Source organism: Microtus pennsylvanicus, chromosome 4 (genome assembly GCF_037038515.1).
Source record: "Microtus pennsylvanicus isolate mMicPen1 chromosome 4, mMicPen1.hap1, whole genome shotgun sequence".
In the NCBI taxonomy this organism is placed as follows: Eukaryota; Metazoa; Chordata; class Mammalia; order Rodentia; family Cricetidae; genus Microtus; species Microtus pennsylvanicus.
This window is the reverse complement of record NC_134582.1, coordinates 30,691,117-30,714,018: the sequence shown is the minus strand read 5'-3', so window position 1 is coordinate 30,714,018 and position 22,902 is coordinate 30,691,117. Positions and strand designations below refer to the sequence as shown.

Below are 22,902 nucleotides of genomic sequence, written 5' to 3'. Positions count from 1 at the left end.
TTATTATGAATTCAGTTCAGTTCCAACACACTCTGCATGGTGGCAAGTTTTTGCCATTATTCCACACATTGTAAGGATTAGATTTCTAAAAACTACTCTGATATTTAAGAATTTGTGGTGGTAGCCAGGCGGTGGTGGCGCACGCCTTTAATCCTAGCATTCGGGAGGCAGAGGCAGGCGGATCTCTGTGAGTTTGAGGCCAGCCTGGTCTACAAGAGCTAGTTCCAGGACAGGAACCAAAAAGCTACGGAGAAACCCTGTCTCAAAATTAAAAAAAAAAAAGAATTTGTGGTGGAGAGCTTTAATAATCTATACATGGGATTTGGAGAACATGTTATGTGAACGTTATGAATGACTTTTGGAGATTATTTTTAATTTGGTAAAATATCACAGTACCATAATAAAATCAACATGTAATAAGGAGTAACGAACACTGCTTCACAGGATTGCTGTTTGTTATTAATAATTTTACTATGCAAAAGGTTCTAAAATATATTTTTTTTTTATTTTTGGCATGAATTGACTTGTTTTAAAAATGCAAAATCTGCTCTGAGATGTTAGCATTAGTATTCTTAAAATTCTAAGCTATGTATATGGTGTGTGTGCATGTGTGTACATGTGTGCATGTGTTATGACATGTGTTTGGAAGCCAGAGGATAACTCTAGAGTTAGTTCTGTCCTTCTAGCTTTTGTGTGAGTCTGGAGTTCAGGTTGCCATTTCTTCATGACAAGGTCCATTATATGATGAACAGTCTTGCTGGTCCTTTAGATTTTTTTTCAGTGTTGGGGAGTCAATCCAGGGTTTTGTGCATGGTAGGCAAGCAATCCACCAGTTGACGTATATCCCTAGACCCTTACTTCTTTATTTTATGTATTTGTAGGTTTCATTATAGATTTGGCAAATGTGTGGTTTTCTTTTCTTATTCAGTGTGTTGTCCAGTCCTTACTGGGGTGTGTGCAGACATTATACCACCTGTCGAAAGTCCTGAGACTTTCTGAAAACTAAAAAAGGGGGCTGCAGAAACTTTGACAGAAGCTGTGTGGTTGTGGATGGGTTTGCATCTGCTTCTTAACAGAAACTACTTAATAGGAATGTATGTATATTACTTCCCTGGACAGTTTCAGTAGGTGCTAGTTAATATTTTTTACTTTCTTTCTTGTAAGTTTATGATCATCAAAAGGACTTTATTTTAATTTGCATTAGTTCCTTTAACAGTTATTGAAAGTCCCTCCCCTCACTGCTTTTTTCCTGCTTTCTTTAGTCCTTTCCTTACTGAGTAGCTAACCCTGGATCTTGGGCCTGATGGAGGTCCCAGATGCATAGTGTTGGTTAGGATGCTCAGTATGGAACCATTGAAGAAGTCTGGGCTTAGCTGGGTATTCAGTTGCTCTCTGGTCTCCAGGACTATATCAAGGGTTTTGCACATGATAACGTCATGTCAGAGCACTTACAGGAAACCCTCTTTTTATACATTTTGACTCTGCCTCAAACCTCCTTAATGACAGAGTCAAGGGTGTGGCTGTAATGTCTGTTTTAGTTTCCTTGAACTCCTTGATTTGTTTCTAAGTCACTGTTGTAAATATCTTTATACCTGTATTGACGCCCCTTTCCCTTTACTTTCTAATTCTTATCTTCTCTGTTAGCTTTCTTTTTCCCTTCTCTTCTTTTCTTTGTAATCTCATTCATCTCTTAAAATGGTCCTTAAGGAACTTAAAATTGTGGCATTATGTATCTCTCTCTCTTGCTATAAAGGTCAGAAACAAATCTGGATTTTAGTCTTGTAGGAACTTGCCGTAGGGGAATGACACTGATTGTGAGATACGGTGTTCTGTGTATGTGCTCTTGCTGTCTTTTCATCTGGAAGGGTGTGGACCAGTGAGCACTGCTGTCATGTGCTTGTTACCTGTGCTTCTGAGTTTTCTAAGATACCAGGCTCTTGAGGTGCACATTCAGCGTGAGCATGTTGAACCTCGTAGATAGCCAGCTTCTGTACTTAAATGACAAGACCCAGAGCTTACAGTGTGGTTCTCTACACTTGGCATGTATTGAGAAAGCACTGTACTTTTGTTTTAGTACATAGTATACTTTATATTACTGCCCGTTTAAACATTCCATGTCAAAAACTGTCTTATTTGATTTCTTCATTTCTGTTTGGCCAATAGTAGGCCTCTAATGGCTGTGAATTTATTGGATAAATGGGTTGTTCCATCTTTTTATTGGGAAGATCAATTTGAAAGATGATGTGAGTGTGCGAACATGCACTTATGCACACATGGGTGGGTCGGTCCTGTCATCTTCTGAACCTGAAACTCTCCTGTCTGTGCCTCCCACAGCACTGACTGGAGTTACGGGCCCATGGACTCACACCAGCTTTTTATGTGGGTCTCGGGGATTCAAACTCAAGTCCTTGTGCTTGTGCAACAAGCAGTCTTACTTAACTGAGCCATTTTCCTAGCCCTTCAGCTATTACTTTTAAAGTTTTATTTCTAGAGTAAGCTTTTAGAATTATTTAGCCGGGCGGTGGTGGCGCACGCCGTTAATCCCAGCACTCGGGAGGCAGAGGCAGGCGGATCTCTGTGAGTTCGAGGCCAGCCTGGTCTACAAGAAGAGCTAGTGCCAGGACAGGCTCCAAAGCTACAGAGAAACCCTGTCTCGAAAAAAACTAAAAAAAAAAAAAAAGAATTATTTAAAAGAAACTAACATCTAAGAGCTTTTATTGTTTAAATAAGGTAGTGCATGTATGTTGTTATCTTCAGTGGTGGTTTTTAAGTGCTGGGGATTGGATATGGGGCAGTGTACATGTAAGCCAGTGCTCTTACCCTCTTTTTCCTTGTATTGTGAGGCAGGGGCTCATTAACTAAGTAAACCATATATCCTTGAACTTGTAACCCTTCTATTCATCCTGTCGTGTTGCTGGGATTTTTAGACCAGACTTCTAGCTCAGCTTTTTTTCCCTTTTTGGATTGTAGGATTTTGGAGAGTCAAAAATTACACTATTAAAGACTTTTGATCCATGTGATACTGCATTTTTTTTGGATATTGCATTTCTTGAACTGTAAATGCCTTACAGCTTTATAATCATTGTTCCATCCTTTTTTTCATAAAAATGGCTATATGAATTATTACTCCCAAATTTCTGAGAACATTTTCATTGATCGTTGGTTATTCTTTTAAGCAGTTTTTAATGTGTGCTGTTATTGGGAAGAAATGTTGAGTAGCATGACTTTTGCTTTTGAGGACATCAGATTAAAAGAAATTGGGGTATCTCTATACTAAATAGAAGAGCAAAGCATTGTACTCTATGCTTCCTTAACATGGACAGTGAAATGCAGAGGCTTGATCGGATTCAGCTGCAGATGTTTTGCTTCTTTTGGAAAGATGTGATCATTCTTCTTATGATCTTAACAGTCATTCCTCATCCTTGTTTAGTTCCATTATATTCACCAGGAGTCACATATTGGTGGTATTTAATTCTCATTCCTTATCCTTTTAAATCCATTTAGTAGATGAAAGTAAGTGTGTGTGTGTGTGTGTGTGTGTGTGTGTCTGTGTCTGTGTGTCTGTGTAGGCCAGAGATTGTCATCTGGTGTCTTTCTTAATTGTCCTCTATTTGTTTTTTGAGTGTCTCTCACTGAAGCTGGGTCTCAGGATTTGGCTAGAATGGATGGCTAGCAAGCCCTGCCTAGGCAAGCTGTGCCTGCCTTCCTAGTGCTGGCATTACAGGTGCATGTTATAGTTTCTGGTTTTAGTTCAAAGACGGTTGTAGCTCAAAGAAGATACTGGGGCTTAAACTTTTATTCCTGTGTTTACATAGAAAGCACTGTCCTAATTAGCTCTCTCTCAAGCTCTGGAATATTTTTTCTTTTTTTTAAGCCAAGGTTTCTCTCCCTGTGTTGCTCAGGTTGATCTCCAGTTTAAGATCCAACCTCAGCCTAGGATTACAGATGCAAACATATAGCTTTTAATTTGCGTGCTGGCGATCTGAACCCAACTCCTTGCTTGTGTGACTGAACCATCTTCCCAGAACATGGTGCAATACTTTCAATGAGGCAGTTTTCATCAATTAGAGGAGATTTTTACTGTCTTTCGAATATTTGAGGATTCTATAGTTGCAAATTTTCCTGATGGCTAACCTTTATTTGTGACCTGAAAATGAACGCTCCTGCTGCTATTTCAGTGAGTCACAAGCAGACACATACAGAAGGTAGGAAAAACTTTGATCTAGTCAGTGTGTGTGCCAAGCTGAGGTTAAATAAGGCTACTCAGTCTCCTGGTTTTGCTTTTCATAATGAGTCCTTTCCTTTCCCTTTTCCTTTCGTGATTTTGTTTAAAATGACCCCAGACCTACTACTGAAGAGCTGAATAGTGTTCCCAAGCAAAAGAAAACTGGTGTGTTGTGGGGAGGATAAGTACTTAGTTCAGGTGCAGGTATAGATATAATGTTGTAAAGTGTTTCAAAACAGAAATATACATGAAATAAGTTTGTATATTGATTTGATTGGTTTATTGAACTTGTGTGACTTAAGGAAGAGTCTGAACAAAACCCTAAATGCATTTTTCCTAGGAATAGTGGTCCAGTGCTTGATTATTCTGTATTTGCACTGACCTGATAAACATAATTATTGTGAATCAGATGTTTTTGACTTTGCTGATGAACAGGAGAAAATAATTTTCAATGAATATAAAAGGCATGTTTGAAAAGTTGTAGGTCATGGAAGAACAGATAATAGTCACACCAATCCTTCTGCTTGACTCCCCTATATCTACCTCCTTGTTCCCTTCCAATTTCATGTCCTCTTTCTTTTTAAATAACTCACCAAGTCTAATTTGTGCTGCTCATATACTCCTGGCTGTGGGGCCATCTACTGGAGTGTGGCCCACCTACCAGGCCCACACCTTTAAAGAAAACTGACTCCCTCCCCTAGCAGTAATAAGTAGGCAGCAACTCTTTGGTTAGAAGTGGAGGCTGTGAGACTCCTCCTCCCTCTATGCTATGTTGGCTGGCTTGATCTTGCAGTCTTATTCAGGCCAACACAGCTGCCTTGAGTTCCCAGAGCAGTGGTCTTTGTCATGTTTCAAAGGCAATTTCATGCTTACACTCCTCACCTCTGGTTCTTACACTTTCTTCAGCCTTTGGGGCGTGAGCAGGAGTGTGATATTCCTCTCCTGTTTGTGGCTGAGTGCTCTACTGACACAGTCTCTACTCTGATTGGTTGGGAGCTTTGTGCTTACCACTGTCTACTGCACAGATGAACTTCCCTGGTGAGGTTTGAGGGCTGCAGAGAGACGAATTCAGGGCACAGTTCGATACTGTGTCTGTTTAGCAGAATAACAGTAATAAATTCATCATGGGGCCTGTGAGCTCTGCAGCTGCAGATTCATAGCCGTTTATGGTACCAGGTATGAGTTTTTTCTTCTGGAGGAGACCTTAAAACCAATTAGAAAGCAGCAGGTTACCCTTATTGTCCCTGCTGTGTACTTCTGAATGTATCTTGCCAGACCAGTTGTTACTGTAATTCAGAGGGTTCTGTAGTAGGGGAGGTTTGTTGGAGTGTTGATTAAGTCAATTCTGGGACTAGAGAAGTAGTTGATGAAGTGATCGAATACTCCTGTTTCATTCCCACACTAATCAACCAGTGGTTCTGATGGCTTCTAGCTCACCATCTTACCTGGAAAGACAATTCTTAAATGATCAGAATATGAGTTTGACCTGCAGTTCTCCATATATAATATAGTAAATGCTAAAGGGACGGAGTATTTTACAGTTCTCCTAACTGTTGAACTGGATGGGCCTCAGGAAAGACGTGTGAGTGCTCACATGTGAGGGGCTGGAGACATGGATCTCTCCCCCCACATACCCTTTTTATTTATACAACTGAAAATCTCATTAAACATGATATTTTGGCTGGGCATAGTGGCTCATACCTTTCATCCAGCACTTGGGAGGCAGAGACTAATGGGCCTCTGTGAGTTTGAGGCCAACCTGATCTATACAAGTAACTTACAGGGTAGCTGGGGCTATGTAGATGACTTTCTCAAAACAAAACAAACAATGACAACAAAGAACAATGCGATTCTTTTCTTATTACATATGTGCACTCCATTTTCTTTTCTATTAGTGTCATCTTAAATAACTGCGATTTAAGATCCACTAAATTAGTTTCATGAGTGACTAGTGGATTCCACCTAATCCACAGTTGAGAGAATATAAAAACTAGTTAGTAATCTCTTTTTTTCTTTTAGATTTCTCTTCCTTTTTTTCCTGTCCTTTTTTCTTTTTTCCTTCTTTTAGGTGGTCAGTTTCAAAGGCTAGACAGTTCTAGATCTTCATAGGAATATATAGGGACATCATTGAAATCAAGTTTCAGAAATGCTAAGTAATTTTAGATGATAGATTCTAAGTCATTTGAGACTTTTTTTTGTAGTATGTAATTAAAGAAATTGATTTCCATATTTTGACATTACAGCTAATGATTTCACTTTAAAAATAAGTGTTTATTCCTTTCTTAGACAACTGCAGTTGGAGTAATGCCAGACACCAGTAACTGGGACACCGGCTGCTAATATCAGGTGATGTAGTGGCTGGCCGTCTCATCGCAAATATCTCCACTCATTTCAATTTCAGAGACGCTTGAAGATACATATTCTAATACAGTTTTTTGATTGAGACTGAGTAAAGTGTTTAATACCCCAAATGAACTGTTTTGTAATTAGTACATAGTTTTAATTTTCTACTTTTGAGAATTTTATACATGAATATTTTACATAATTTTCACTCTTTCCTCCCCCTCCAACTCCTCCAGTGTCCCCTTTACACCTTTCAACTTCGAGATCTCTTGATTATTTTTATATTCATATGCGTAAATACACATATATACAACCTGGTGAGTCTATTTAGTATGGCTTATATAAATACATATATTTTTATTTCATGTAACAAACCTGTGGGAAAATAACACTGTCAGAAATAAGTTTTGAATATAAAATTTGATATTAACTTTGTTACAATTTTTTATTTGTAAATTATAATGTTTATTAGAGATGCATTGAATAAATCTTTTTTTACTACAGCAATATTTTGATAGTATAATATTTTAAAATTATTTTAAAAATCTAGAATTTCTCATTGGTGTCTGTTTGGCCTATGAGGCAGAACATACGTACACAGATTTATTTTCAGACTGTTTTTCTGTTTATCTAGGTTGTATGTAAGGTCTTAAATGATTGAACCATGCATTAGAAAGTCTGATTTTCTGTTTTGAAGATTTATTAGTGCTTGTCAAATACAGTCAGATACAGTCTTCTTATGTCTGCTTACAGCCAGGTAATGCTAATGTTCTCCAAATTGAGAAGCTCTTTTTTAGTGAATATCACTATATCAAAGTTGAAGCAGTTCATAGAAATAAGACGATTTTCATATTTGTTCCTTCTTTAAGATAACTTAAAAGCATCCTTTTGACCAGTTCCCTGTCTTTTAACATATATTTTGTTACCATTTATATACACTCACATAGCTAATTATGCTTACTAATTTTAGTTAGTAGAAGGATTAAGATTTCAGTTAAAGGGACACATCTGTTAAAAAAAATTACAGTAACCTTGGGCATTATAAATACTGTTAAAAAATTACAGTAACCTTGGGCATTATAAATACTTTGTGTTGTGAAAAATTGTGAACAGGGTGTTTCTGGAGCACAGCTCAGTAGCTATGCTACCTTATCTGTAGGATCTACTGGTTAGTCATGTTTTCTTTTTTTAAATATGTTTTCTGATTTTTTAAAAAATTTATTAGATTTTTAAAAAATACCATTCCAAGTTCCCACTCCCTCCTCTCTTCCCATTCCCTCCACACATCCTCCCACCCCACCTCCATGAAATCCTCAGAGAGGGTAAGGCACATCGCCTTGTGGAAGGTTTTAGGCCTTCCCTGCTTTGTATTTTTTGGGTTGACTGTTTCTTTGAACACATTCATAGTTTCACTTTTGATTGCATCTGGAAGGATAATGAGAACTACAGCATAGCAGCACTACAACACTACAACAGTACAGCACTACAGCATGACAACAGTACAGCACTACAGTATTACAACAGTACAGCACTACAGTATTACAACAGTACAGCACTACAACACCACAGTATTACAACAGTACAGCACTACAACACCACAGTATTACAACAGTACAACACCACAGTATTACAACAGTACAGCACTACAACACCACAGTATTACAACAGTACAGCACTACAACACCACAGTATTACAACAGTACAACACCACAGTATTACAACAGTACAGCACTACAACACAACAGTATTACAACAGTACAGCACTACAACACAACAGTATTACAACAGTACAGCACTACAACATGACAACAGTACAGCACTACAACACAACAGTATTACAACAGTACAGCACTACAACACAACAGTATTACAACAGTACAGCACTACAACACAACAGTATTACAACAGTACAGCACTACAACACCACAGTATTACAACAGTACAGCACTACAACACAACAGTATTACAACAGTACAGCACTACAACACAACAGTATTACAACAGTACAGCACTACAACACAACAGTATTACAACAGTACAGCACTACAACACAACAGTATTACAACAGTACAGCACTACAACACCACAGTATTACAACAGTACAGCACTACAACACAACAGTATTACAACAGTACAGCACTACAACACAACAGTATTACAACAGTACAGCACTACAACACAACAGTATTACAACAGTACAGCACTACAACACAACAGTATTACAACAGTACAGCACTACAGCTCTACAACACCACAGTATTACAACAGTACAGCACTACAACACCACAGTATTACAACAGTACAGCACTACAACACCACAGTATTACAACAGTACAGCACTACAACATGACAACAGTACAGCACTACAACACAACAGTATTACAACAGTACAGCACTACAACACAACAGTATTACAACAGTACAGCACTACAACACAACAGTATTACAACAGTACAGCACTACAGCTCTACAACACCACAGTATTACAACAGTACAGCACTACAACACCACAGTATTACAACAGTACAGCACTACAACACCACAGTATTACAACAGTACAGCACTACAACATGACAACAGTACAGCACTACAACACAACAGTATTACAACAGTACAGCACTACAACACAACAGTATTACAACAGTACAGCACTACAACACAACAGTATTACAACAGTACAGCACTACAACACAACAGTATTACAACAGTACAGCACTACAACACCACAGTATTACAACAGTACAGCACTACAACACAACAGTATTACAACAGTACAGCACTACAACACAACAGTATTACAACAGTACAGCACTACAACACAACAGTATTACAACAGTACAGCACTACAACACAACAGTATTACAACAGTACAGCACTACAACACAACAGTATTACAACAGTACAGCACTACAACACAACAGTATTACAACAGTACAGCACTACAACACAACAGTATTACAACAGTACAGCACTACAGCTCTACAACACCACAGTATTACAACAGTACAGCACTACAACACCACAGTATTACAACAGTACAGCACTACAACACCACAGTATTACAACAGTACAGCACTACAACATGACAACAGTACAGCACTACAACACAACAGTATTACAACAGTACAGCACTACAACACAACAGTATTACAACAGTACAGCACTACAGCTCTACAACACCACAGTATTACAACAGTACAGCACTACAACACCACAGTATTACAACAGTACAGCACTACAACACCACAGTATTACAACAGTACAGCACTACAACATGACAACAGTACAGCACTACAACACAACAGTATTACAACAGTACAGCACTACAACACCACAGTATTACAACAGTACAGCACTACAACATGACAACAGTACAGCACTACAACACAACAGTATTACAACAGTACAGCACTACAACACAACAGTATTACAACAGTACAGCACTACAACACAACAGTATTACAACAGTACAGCACTACAGCTCTACAACACCACAGTATTACAACAGTACAGCACTACAACACCACAGTATTACAACAGTACAGCACTACAACACCACAGTATTACAACAGTACAGCACTACAACATGACAACAGTACAGCACTACAACACCACAGTATTACAACAGTACAGCACTACAACACCACAGTATTACAACAGTACAGCACTACAGCTCTACAACACCACAGTATTACAACAGTACAGCACTACAACACCACAGTATTACAACAGTACAGCACTACAACACCACAGTATTACAACAGTACAGCACTACAACATGACAACAGTACAGCACTACAACACAACAGTATTACAACAGTACAGCACTACAACACAACAGTATTACAACAGTACAGCACTACAACACAACAGTATTACAACAGTACAGCACTACAACACAACAGTATTACAACAGTACAGCACTACAACACCACAGTATTACAACAGTACAGCACTACAACACAACAGTATTACAACAGTACAGCACTACAACACAACAGTATTACAACAGTACAGCACTACAACACAACAGTATTACAACAGTACAGCACTACAACACAACAGTATTACAACAGTACAGCACTACAACACAACAGTATTACAACAGTACAGCACTACAACACAACAGTATTACAACAGTACAGCACTACAACACAACAGTATTACAACAGTACAGCACTACAGCTCTACAACACCACAGTATTACAACAGTACAGCACTACAACACCACAGTATTACAACAGTACAGCACTACAACACCACAGTATTACAACAGTACAGCACTACAACATGACAACAGTACAGCACTACAACACAACAGTATTACAACAGTACAGCACTACAACACAACAGTATTACAACAGTACAGCACTACAGCTCTACAACACCACAGTATTACAACAGTACAGCACTACAACACCACAGTATTACAACAGTACAGCACTACAACACCACAGTATTACAACAGTACAGCACTACAACACCACAGTATTACAACAGTACAGTACTACAGCACTACAGCAGAACAGTATTATATCACTACAGTACAGTACTACAACACTACAACACCACAGTATTACAACAGTACAGTACTACAACTCTACAACACAACAGTATTACAACAGTACAGCACTACAACACCACAGTATTACAACAGTACAGCACTACAACACCACAGTATTACAACAGTACAGTACTACAGCACTACAGCAGAACAGTATTATATCACTACAGTACAGTACTACAGCACTGTAACAGCACTACAGTACTCCAGCAGTACAGGGCAGTACTACACTGCAGTTCTTTCTTTAGCTGTTTTTTAAAAGCAACTGGTATTTAATGGGACACAGTGAATCATATCTAGTCACAAAAGTGCCTTCTGTGTGACTACCAGAAAATGCAGAAATAAACTTGCTCTGTGTGGGTGCTAAACTGAACAGTATGTAATATTCCTTCCTCATTTTCTTACCTAAATAGTTATTAGGCCTTTTAAAGTGTGTCTATTGAAACTGTTCTAGATACTTAAAAAACATAGTTGGACTTTCAGCTGCTGGTATTATTTAGTATTTAGAAGAGATTGTGTCTGAAATTTATATATCTATTTTTCAAGTGTTAGGGTTCGGGCTCAGGGCCTTTGCGTGTGGAAAGCAAGTACTTTAAAAGAGCTGCACCCCCAGCCCTGTTTCTAAGAAGGTGTTTAACAATAGTTCAGGGAGAAAATGAAAGTAACCTTTTTAGTTGTTCTTTACATTTTAAAGATTGTATCATCATTTGAAAACTATGGATTCTTTCCTCAGAAAGATGGTGAGGGATTGTGGATTTCAGAGTAAGAAGTCCTCTCCCCTCACCACTGTTAAATTTTGTGTTATTTTTCCAGTATCCGCTGAGGAGAAAAAAAAAGTTTATTGACCAGAATTGTTAACAAAAAGTTTCATTTATCAATGAATAATATGTATAACTGTCCTAGCTCCAAGCATGGTATTAAATTTGGGGGATCATAAAGTTACATAAAAGAAACTGTATCGTCAAATACTAATACTGCTTGATGGTTGCTGTCATAGAGAAAGTTCTACCACTATTTGGTTCTGTCCTGAAATTTGGCAATCCTCCTTAGTCTTTTAGGTGCTAGGATTACAGGCATGTGCCACCATGCCTGGTTCTCCTGGAGATTTTGTGTATGTATGATGCTTCTTTGTGTGTGGCCATGGTGCCTGTGTGGAAGTCAGCGGTTCACCTTTGCCATTTGCCTTTGCCATTCTACCTCGTTCAAGATGGGTCTCTTCACCTTGGCATAACCAGGCTGGTTAACCCTTCTCCCCGTAAGTGTCTGTGCTGGGTTTTACATTGGTTCTGGGGAATCCAAACTCAGGTCCTAAAACTGGTGGAACACGTGCTTCCCCTATACCCGAAAGTCTTAGTTTTAAACTATTTTAATTTCTTAAAAATAGTTTTAAAAATAAGAATTCTGTATTACAAGTTTATGAATTGTTCCGGGAATGCTCTGAAGTGAGTGAGGTAACACAGGAGATGTGTTAGTTTCTTAGTGGTCATTGTTGTCAAACTTTGACTTGTCCTCCTTACTTGTCATGAATGATTGATTTCCTAGTCAGTTTCCATTGCTTTTTTTTATCTATTCAGAAAATTTAGTTTTGGGAGTGGACTCATTTCCAGCATTAAAAAACATGTTCATTTTTTAATGGCTTCATTTAGAGCTAATTCACTGCTTCTTGCTTTTCTCCTGACTTCCCAGGTTCAGGTGTGGGCCTATTTTCTGGGCTCCTCTGTAGGGAATGAATTTAGGGCTGTTTCTTGGTCTCACTGTCCTCCATCCTGTTGCTGAATTCCCTGTGCTAGGGTTCATAAGGGATGGAAGGCTATGAAAGGAGAGAGTAAAAGCTCTTTAATTTAATGATACTCTGTTACTTTCTATTTCTATTGTAGAACAGTTTGTGTTCTTGGAAGATTTCCTATGCACCTCTTGCACAGACAGAACAGTCTACAAGTATTTCTATACACAATTATGCATACACAGGCTTTACCAAAAAGAAGCACATTCAGTAACTGAGAGGAAGGGAAGGGCAAATAGGTTGAGGAGTGAGAAATGTATAAATATCTATGGAACATTTTTACTTCATTTGTGGATTATTTGGTTTCTTATATGTAGAATATGGTTTTGGATAGCTCACTGTTTAAAGATAAATGAAAAGCTATATATCAAAAATACATAAATTTTCTAAAAGAAAATAACTTTCTTCTAAATGGAAAAAAAGCAGAGAAGGAATTTTGTTTTAAAAATTTCGAAAGTTAACAGTTAACAGCTAATTAACTATTTAATTAATTATTTAATTAAATAATTATTTAAAAAAATAATTAATTAACTAATTAATTATTTAAAAGAGCTATATTTTAAGGTAAATTTTATGTAAATTTATGTAGTAAGGGGGATACTATAATATACTTTGAGATATTTTACTAAATTTTTGATTTGTGAATGGGCATTGTTTTTTTTTTAAATATATTTAGTAAGTATACAATATTCTGTGTGTATGCCTGAAGGCCAGAAGAGGGCACCAGAGCTGATTACAGATGGTTGTGAGCCACCATGTGGTTGCTGGGAATTGAACTCAGGACCTTTGGACGAGCAGGCAATGCTCTTAACCGCTGAGCCATCTCTCCAGCCCTGGGCATTGTTTTTTAATATTTATTTTAACTTATATATATTTGTGTGCACACTTATGTGTAGGTCAGAAGGCAGTTTATGGGGGTTGGAGCACTATACTGTTACCCTCTGATCCATTCAGTCAGCCCAACTATTATTTTAAAAGCCACATTTTGAGGCACAATGTACATATAACACCATGCAGAGGTTTCAAATGTAGTTTTATTCATTCACAAGTATATAGCTGCCTATACACTTAATGAAGGTACAGGATATATGCTTCCACAAGGAAGTTCCTCCATGCTATTTTCTAGTGAACTATCCTTCACCTGGTAAACCTTGGCTCTGATTTCTAGTCCTGTAGCTTAATTCTGCTGGTTCTAGTATTTCTGTGACTTTAACTCATTGTGTCTGATGTCTTTCAACCTATTCATGATTCAAATGGTATTCTGTTATATGAATATGCCAATTTGCTTATTTGTTGAGAATACTTTAATTGTATTCAGTTTTGGTTGTTATAAATGAAGTTACAATAAAAAATTGGTGATAGATCTTTCTGAATACATTTTTTATTGATAGGTTATAGGATAAATAAACGTTTTCCTTTATAAGAAACTGTCAAACTTGGTTCCTTGTCATACCGTATTGTGCTTGTACAGAAATTAAGGACAGACATGCTTGTTCTTAATTTCTGCTAGCATTGCTACTGGTAATCTTTTAAAGTTTTCCATACTTATGAGTATGACATGATACTTTTATGCTTTTAATTTGTATTTCTATGGTGAATATGATAATCAAGACTTCATATATTTATTGGCTATTTGCTAACATTCCTTGTGGAAAATATATTTATTTTTTGCATAAGAATAGTTTATTATTTAATTGTAGTGTATTAATGCATATTCATAAATATATGAACTAATTTTCCATAATTTTTGTTTTTTCTCTTCAGCTCTATTTATTAACTTTTTATCTTATTTTTCCTTTATATACCACAAGCTTACAAAGTTATTTTCCTTTATGGTTCTCATTTTTTTGTGTTTAGAGGTATGATTCATTACATACTATTCTTTCATGGATTGAATCAAGGTTCTCCCCCACCCCCACCAGATGTATAGTTGTTGTGACCCATGTCATTTTTGAATCGACTTAATGTCTTAGTGGAAAATCAGCTGGGCATCTGTGTGGCCCTGTTTTGGACTCTGCTCTTTCACTTACCTATTCTGTAGTAGCTCCACATTGTCTTGATTACTGTAGCTCTCTAGTAAGCCTTGGCATTGGGTGCTGTATATTTAATTTTGTTTTTGTGGTTTGAGATTATTCTAGATTCTGCATTTTTACAATAACTTTAGGCGCAGTCTTATGTTAGAAAACAGACTCACCAGTTTTTTGGGATTGTGTTGATTTTATAGATATTTTTAAAAGATACGTTTTGAGGTGTTCTGTTCTTCCTTATTTTATTATGGAGCCCAGTAAGGGCATTTCAGACATGTATCACCACAGCCTAGCTTGACACTGTTATTGCAAGGCGTGGAAGCCTGCTTGGATTGCTTGGACGAAAGTAGATGTTCATCTAATGTAGCTGCCGGACTAACTGTAGCGTTCACATGTATTTGCTAGCTAAATTTTTAAAGGAAGTATGTGATTGCTCTTTTAAAAGTCTCCAGCACCTTTTTTTTTTTTTTTTTTTTTTTTTTTTTTTTTTTGTTTTTTGAGTCAGAGTTTCTCTGTGGTTTTGGAGCCTGTCCTGGAACTAGCTCTTGTAGACCAGGCTGGTCTCGAACTCACAGAGATCCGCCTGCCTCTGCCTCCCGAGTGCTGGGATTAAAGGCGTGCGCCACCACCGCCCGGCTCTCCAGCACCTTTTAATGCTTTAGTGGTTTCATCTGTATATTGGAAAACTCAGTGCAGGTAGCTAGGCATGGTGGTATATGTAATGCTAGAACTTGGTTGGGAGTCTGAGTCAGGAAAATTGCAAGTCTGAAACCAGCCTGTGATACATAGTAAAACCCCTGTCTCTAAAGGAAACTTTTATATGCCTATCTTCTCCAACATCTCTTAGCCTTGTAAAATTATTTTTTTTAAAGCCTTAGTTTGAATGTTACATAAAAATTATCTTCCTTGAGAGATCCAAAGACTGTGTTTTTGTACTATCAGTTTTGTGACTCTTTCCTATATATATATATATGAAGGATAATAAATATTTGAGTAAATGAGAATATACTTTTAAAATGAAAACATACTTTTGAAAAGTAAAAATTAAGTATACAAGAGTGAAGAAAAATAATTAAGATTTAAAATTTTTAAAATGTGTGTGTTGTTTTTGTGCTTTTAAATAGAATAGCTATATTAATTTCTCAGACTTTGAGTACTTGTTTTTCTTATTACAGTAACTTTTAAATGGGAATGTCTGGTCTAATCAGTGGATGCTGTTTTATGAAACACTCAGTACCTTTTCTTCTTTGTTGTCTTAAAACAACCAGATCCCTGATTTTTAAGTTTTGTGTTTGTTGGGGATAGGGAGATGCTCAAGTGGAAAAGTAGCTCTTGCACAAGTGTGGGGTCCTCTAAGAAGCCGGGTATGACGTGTGCCTCCATAACCCTATCACTGGGAAGGGGGAAAGGGGCACGGGCAGGGGGACCCTTGGAGCTTGTTGTTCTGTCAGCCTGGCTAGTCCATGCGCACTAAGTAGATGAGAGAGAGAGAGAGAGAGAGAGAGAGAGAGAGAGAGAGAGAGAGAGAGAGAGAGGTAATTAAGATAGACACCTGTGGTGACTTAAATGCGAATGGCTCCCATAGGCACAATTGTTTGAACACTTGGTCCCCAGTTGGTGGTTTTGTTTGGGGAGGTTACAAAATTCTTTGGTGGTCTAGCCTTGCTGGAGGGAGTGTGTCACTGGGGGCACGCTTACAGAGTTTTTAGTCTTACCTTGATTATAATTTGTTTTCTCTGCTTGCTACTGCAGTTGAGATATATAATCTCTCAACCTCTGGCTTGGGCCGCCTGCTGCCTTGCATTCCTTATCACTGTGGCCAAAATAAACTCTTCTATAAGCTGATTTTGATTATGATGTTTTATCATAGCAACAAAAACTAATAAAATATCTGATTTCTACCTCTGGCCTCCATACATACTTGCATATATGCGTGTGCCCATATGTTCATGATCATATAAACATTTACACACATATATGTATATCACATGTACACTCAGATTCACAATTTTTAAAAAAAAAGTTAAATTTGTTTTTTGTGACATGTTGTATTAAAGTATAGATAAAAATTAATGGTTCATTTAAGAGTCTACTGTGCTTTGATTTCTGGGGCCTCAGCAGGTAACCTAAGCTTTTATCGTTCACTTTCCTAAATATATATGTCATCTTTGTTGACAGTTTTCTCCTTTTAATGTCACAGCTCTCTATCAAACCAGCTTCGATCCCTGAGAAGATAATTTTGAAGACATACTTTGCTGAGAAGACAGCTGCGAACAGTTGTCCGAATGGGATGAACACGCCTCAGCTGACTGACTATCGGCTGGAGTTTGAACGCTAACGCTGCTCATCGGGTACTCTTACCTAGTGATGCGCCTACTCTTACAGTGCCCATTTCATTGTGCTTGTCTTGATTAAAGAATTCAAAGTGGAGTACCGCAAACTTGATATGGATAATAAAAAGAAAGACAAGGACAAATCAGATGATAGAATGGCACGACCCAGTGGTCGATCAGGACACAGCACTCGAGGAACTGGCTCTTCTTCCTCTGGAGTTTTAATGGTTGGACCTAACTTTAGAGTTGGGAAAAAAATTGGATGTGGCAATTTTGGAGAATTACGATTAGGTAAGACTATTTTGTTTGTTACATTATGTAAAGATACACTTGTAAAGAAATACACTTGTAAGACTACTTTCTTGCTTTAGTGTTAAGTTCCTTGTGTATACATTGGGGGCTTTAGTTGAACCATGCTTTCTCAAAGTACTGGTTATAAAGAATATAGGTGTTGGAAATTTCTTATTTACTTGTACTTTCATTTGTACGAAATTTCCTAGTATCTAGATGTCTATTTGTTTGAGATTAACCATTCTCATTTCTTAAGAATGTGAGAAAACAAGAAAAAGTAAATTTAAAAGATCATGCAGGGGCTAGAGAGCTGGCTGAGTGGTACTAGAGCACTTGCTGCTCCTCCAGAGCACCCGGGTTTGATTCCCAGCACCACATTGCATCTCACAAACACTTGGTACTCCAGTTCAAGGGGATCCTGTGCTTCTCACTTTCTTGAGCATCAGGCTCAAGTGCATAGTGCACACGTGTGTGTATGTATGTATTATGTATGTGTGTATGTATATGCAGGCAAAACATTCATACACATAAAAATAAGTAAATAAAATTTTACAAAGGCCATAGTTTCCAATAAGTCTTTTGTTGTATAGTATATTTTTGGGAGATATTTAGGTTCCATTTTCATATTTCAAAACATTTAGTAACTGATCACTTTAGAGTCATATATGTGGCTTAAAGTCAAGTTAAGATACGATGTAAAGTTAACTTTTACTCGTTATAATAGCTAGTTTCTCTGCACCATTCTCCCCTTTCCTTTGCCCTACTGTGTCTGAGGTAAGGTTCAGCATCATTTCTTTAACAAGGATTTCAGAGTTATCTACCTACTCATGCTGTGATAGTTTGGGAAAAGCTGTGCTTATTGACGCTCCTAACGGTCCACTCCAGGAACCTGACACTCCATAGGGAAGGCACTTGCTGAATGCCACAGAGCAGTTGAGTGACAGATTTAGAAGTGAAATTCAACCTTCTTACTCGTAGTGTAGTAGAGAAGCTGTCTCCATTGAAAAGCAACAAGGAATGTGGCATGGTGTCACAGCAATCAGTAGTAAGGTGATTAGGTACATTAAGGACTTCCTCATTGACTCACCAAGACTATGAACTTGAGGGGAAAAAATAGCTTCACAGTTTTCACTGGGTCCCTCTTTGTTGAAAATAAAATTATTTGTGTATTTCTACTGAGCTATTTCTTATTAGTTTTTTAAAACACCTTAACTTGTAGTGTCTCTTCTATTTCATTTGTTTTGTGTTGCTAATGAACATTAAATATAAATGAAGAAGCAAGCTAATAAAAGCTAGTGACATTCTTGTACATAACTATAAACAATGTAGTTGTTACATTTAGTAGGGATTAAAATCTGTGAAAGGGCAAATATTTTGTGGCTTATTTTTTAAAGATAGTGTTCTTACTTGGGAGTCAGAGAAACTAGGTTATTTACTTTCTGTCAAAGTTTGAGATTATCCATCTAATTCTTTTTTTTTTTTTTTTTTTTTTTTGGTTTTTCGAGACAGGGTTTCTCTGTGGTTTTGGAGCCTGTCCTGGAACTAGATCTTGTAGACCAGGCTGGTCTCGAACTCACAGAGTTCCGCCCGTCTCTGCCTCCCTAGTGCTGGGATTAAAGGCGTGCGCCACCACCGCCCAGCTTATCCATCTAATTCTTAACATGGATTATATACTGAAAAATGTTCATGGATCTCTTTCTAGGTTATTGTAAATATTAAATTTAGAGTATAATATAAAAAGCTAATACAATATCTATATAGTGTTGTAGGAGGCCGCTTGTTTGTTCCTGGCTGCTCAGCCCTGACATAATCACACAGAAACCATGTTATTTGCAATACTATTTGGCCAATAGCTTAAGTGTATTTCTGGCTAACTTATATCTTAAATTAAACCATCTCCATTAATCTGTGTATTGCCATGAGGCTGTGGCTTACAAAGTAAAGTTGTACTCTGGCGGGGGCTACACGATTTCTCTCTGACTCCACCTTCTTTCTCCCAGCATTCAGTTTAGTTTTCTCTGCCTAGCTCTGTTCTGCTATAGACTTAAAGCAGTTTCTTATTCATTAACCAATAAAAGCAACACATAGACAGAAGGACCTGCCACACCAATATAGGTTTTGGTTGTTTTTATTACAGTTTTCTATATAATTTAGAAATAACTATTCTTACAATATACACTATGTATATGTATGTATTCATATAGAACAATTTTAGTGGGCCAACTTAACCAGAACAATATGAGACATGGTTTCCATGATCTGTATATTGAAATTATACTGTATATTGTGGAGCATTCCCTTCTGTGTATCTGTGAATGAGCAAAAGTAAATACAATGTGCTGGCTTAGGATCTCTAATCTTATCCAATCAAGTGCCTATGTAGAATCTAAGTGTGTTGTGTTTGTATGTATGATACTTACATATTCATTTAAATTATTATATATATGTATATCTTGAAAAGTCAAGTGAGTACTATAATAACTTATAGTCTGAGACTTTTCTTGCAAAGAAACAATTATATGAAATTCTAATTTGGTAAACCAAGAGTTTATTGGTGTTAATTTTAGTAGTCTGTGTGAGAGGCCAGTATGACTCCAAGGCAGCTGTATCACTGAAAAGCCCACCCTATGTGGGTGCCAGCTCAGAAAAAGTTGCATTTCCAGAGATCTGCCTAACTCATAGGCAGCTTGACAGGTTGGGAGCATGTCCTTCTCACAACTCATGGATGAGGGAGTCCCTTCTTTGAGCATCTGTTTTTTGCTTTCATAAACTTAACCTTGGGGAGGGACCTTGTGAGTTTGGAAGCTGCAGCTCTAGGCTTTAGATCATTTACTTCCTGAGCTTCATGCTTCATTCCTCTCTCCAGGAGGAAGTGTTTCCATATATGTCAAATAAATAGATTTTTTTCTTTCTATGTGTGCCATTGTTTTGTGGATATCTAAGTATTTTCCATATATATATATAATGTCCATATACATATACAGAGCTAAGTTAGTCATTTTAATTTTTCTTACTCAGAGACCTCTGAGGGGTTTATTCCTTTCTTTTCAAAGCCCTCCATGGTTTCTTTGTTTATAAAAAAGTTATTATAACTAAATTTACTAAAATTACAGATGGTGTGAGCCACCATATGAGTGCTGGCAATTGGTCTCAGGTACTGTGGAAGAGCAACCAGTGCTCTTAACTGCTGAGCCATCTCTCCAGTCCTGCTTTGGATCCTTAAAGTATTTTTATTAAAGTCACATTAATAAAGCATCCTGAACATTTGATTTTCTATTTGTATGTGTGTGTGGTATTTGAGCAAGAAAGACTATAAGATTTACTTTTTATAGGTAAGTGGTTTTCAAGAAAGGTACTAATTTTCAACAAGGATGTTCGTCCTTCCTTCCTTCCTTCCTTCCTTCCTTCCTTCCTTCCTTCCTTCCTTCCTTCCTTCCTTCCTTCCTTCCTTCCTTTCTTCCTTCCTTTCATAGAGAGCTGTCTCTTACCTCGTAGGATGCTTTACCTGCCCAATACCTCTTTGATACCTTGATGTTGTAACTTTACATAGAACTCGAAGATACCCCCAGCCCCGTCCCATGCATAGTTGCACCAAGGAGAGAGAGAGTTGTCCATTGCTGGAAACTCTTCTTACAGGTTATTTTTTCGTAAAAGGACTGATTGAGATTAAAAACCACACAAAGTTGTAAGCATTAAATTTAATTAAGTCAACATTTTAAACATCTTTATTTTAAATGATAGGTCAATTTATTTGCTGTTTTCTTTTGTCTTCATCTGTTGTCAGTACAATTTGCATTTTTTGACTGTTGGTAGATAGATTTCAAGTTTAAACAACAATTCAGAATCCCTAGAACTATTTTTGATACTTAAGAAATACTTCAAACAAAGCTAGCCAAAATAATAGGATTCTATTGTGTATTTAAAACATTTTTTGTATCTTATGATCTTTAGACATCTTTTAAAAATAATTAATTCTTTAACAATTTCATGCATATATGCAATGTGTTTTGATCCCCACACACCTCTCATGTCCTTTCCAAGTGCCTCTGTACTCTTCCCAGCAGTTTCCCCTCCTACTCATGGTTTTCATTTTAGAAAATGCCCCTACTGGGTTTGAGTAGAGTGGCTTTGTGCCCGTGCCTGTGTGGGGTCATTAACTAGACATGAGCAGCTTACCAGTGGATGCGTCTCACTGAGGAAATGCTCTCCCTTATCATCCTAGCTGCTGCCACCAGTTCCTCAGCCAGGAATGGCTCCTCATGAGTCCCTCCCACTCATGCGGTCATGCTGATGGTTTCAACTTGTGCAGGTCTTAGGAAGACAAGCTCAGTTGCTGTGAGTTGATGAGTGTCGTTGTCATGTCATGTCCAGAAGGCAGCATTTCATAGCACTCTTCCCAATTATTAGGTTCTTCAATCTCTGCCTCTTTTCCTCCATGTCCTCTGAGCCTTAAGGCTCGGGGGAGTCATACTCAACAGTTACTTGATTTTACTTAGTTCAGCCACTGGCTTTAATTACAGCTTACTGCAACATTAAGGATCTCTGAACTAATATTGATACCAGCATTAATTTATTGAATGAGTTGGGCTCAATTGAAAGGTGAGGTGCCTCAGATCCCTCTGGCTCTAGCACTCTATCGGTGTTGTGTAGGGGAGGGGCAGGTGAGAGCCCCTTGTCTGAATTATCCAAAGGTTTCTCCAGCCTCATTGTCTGGTGAGGTTCTTTTTTAGTGAAGTAAAAGAACCAGCAAGCATTGTCTTGACTTTTATTTCACAAGTTTCAGTGCAAAGGCTGCTACCTCAGCCCCTATCCTCTCCTTTATTTTGTGTAGGACTTTTGCCTGTCTGTATGTCAGTGCCCCAAGTATGTGCAGTCCTGTGGAGGTTAGAAGAGAGTGTTAAATCTACTGGATTGGACTTACAGATGGTTTTAAACTGCCATGTGGATCCTGGGAGTTGAACTCAGGTCCTCAGAAATACCCAGAAGTCTTCTTTGGATATGTTAAAAAAACAGACAAAAAAAAAAATCCATCTTGTTTGGGGGACAGCCTGTGCCTCCTATAGTTGGTATGTTCTTAGGAAAAGAGCAATTACTAGAGACTTAGGTAGGGGCATGCCTTGGGTATGTGAATTGAATTATCCAGTCTCTAGCTTGAGTGTTTTTATCTGTCTCTATCCCTAGGAACAGTATTCTGTACCATGCTTTTAGAGACAAGCCCTCTACCCAAAGACCATTGGAACTGTGGAGACACGTCAGTCCTAATCTGTTTATCTTGTCCTGCCTTTCCCCCAAAACTGTAATAATAAAGGCCTTTGCCTAAACTTTTTTTTACGTCC

The 22,902-nt window shown here is 37.6% G+C and overlaps 1 protein-coding gene across 12 annotated transcripts in view; it reads left to right on the top strand.

Annotated features, from left to right (window-relative positions):
* Csnk1g3 (casein kinase 1 gamma 3) overlaps window positions 1–22,902 on the top strand; it is a 93,504-nt gene that overhangs the window by 11,050 nt on the left and 59,552 nt on the right. For 11 of the 12 annotated variants that reach the window (XM_075968645.1, XM_075968651.1, XM_075968649.1 and 8 more), the window contains exon 2: window positions 17,143–17,566. In XM_075968645.1, the coding sequence (XP_075824760.1) occupies window positions 17,389–17,566 (178 nt within the window). In that variant the 5' untranslated portion in view covers window positions 17,143–17,388. Of the gene's footprint in view, window positions 1–6,511; window positions 6,572–17,142; window positions 17,567–22,902 lie in introns of all 12 variants that reach the window. The other variant, XM_075968647.1, reaches the window with a different exon arrangement.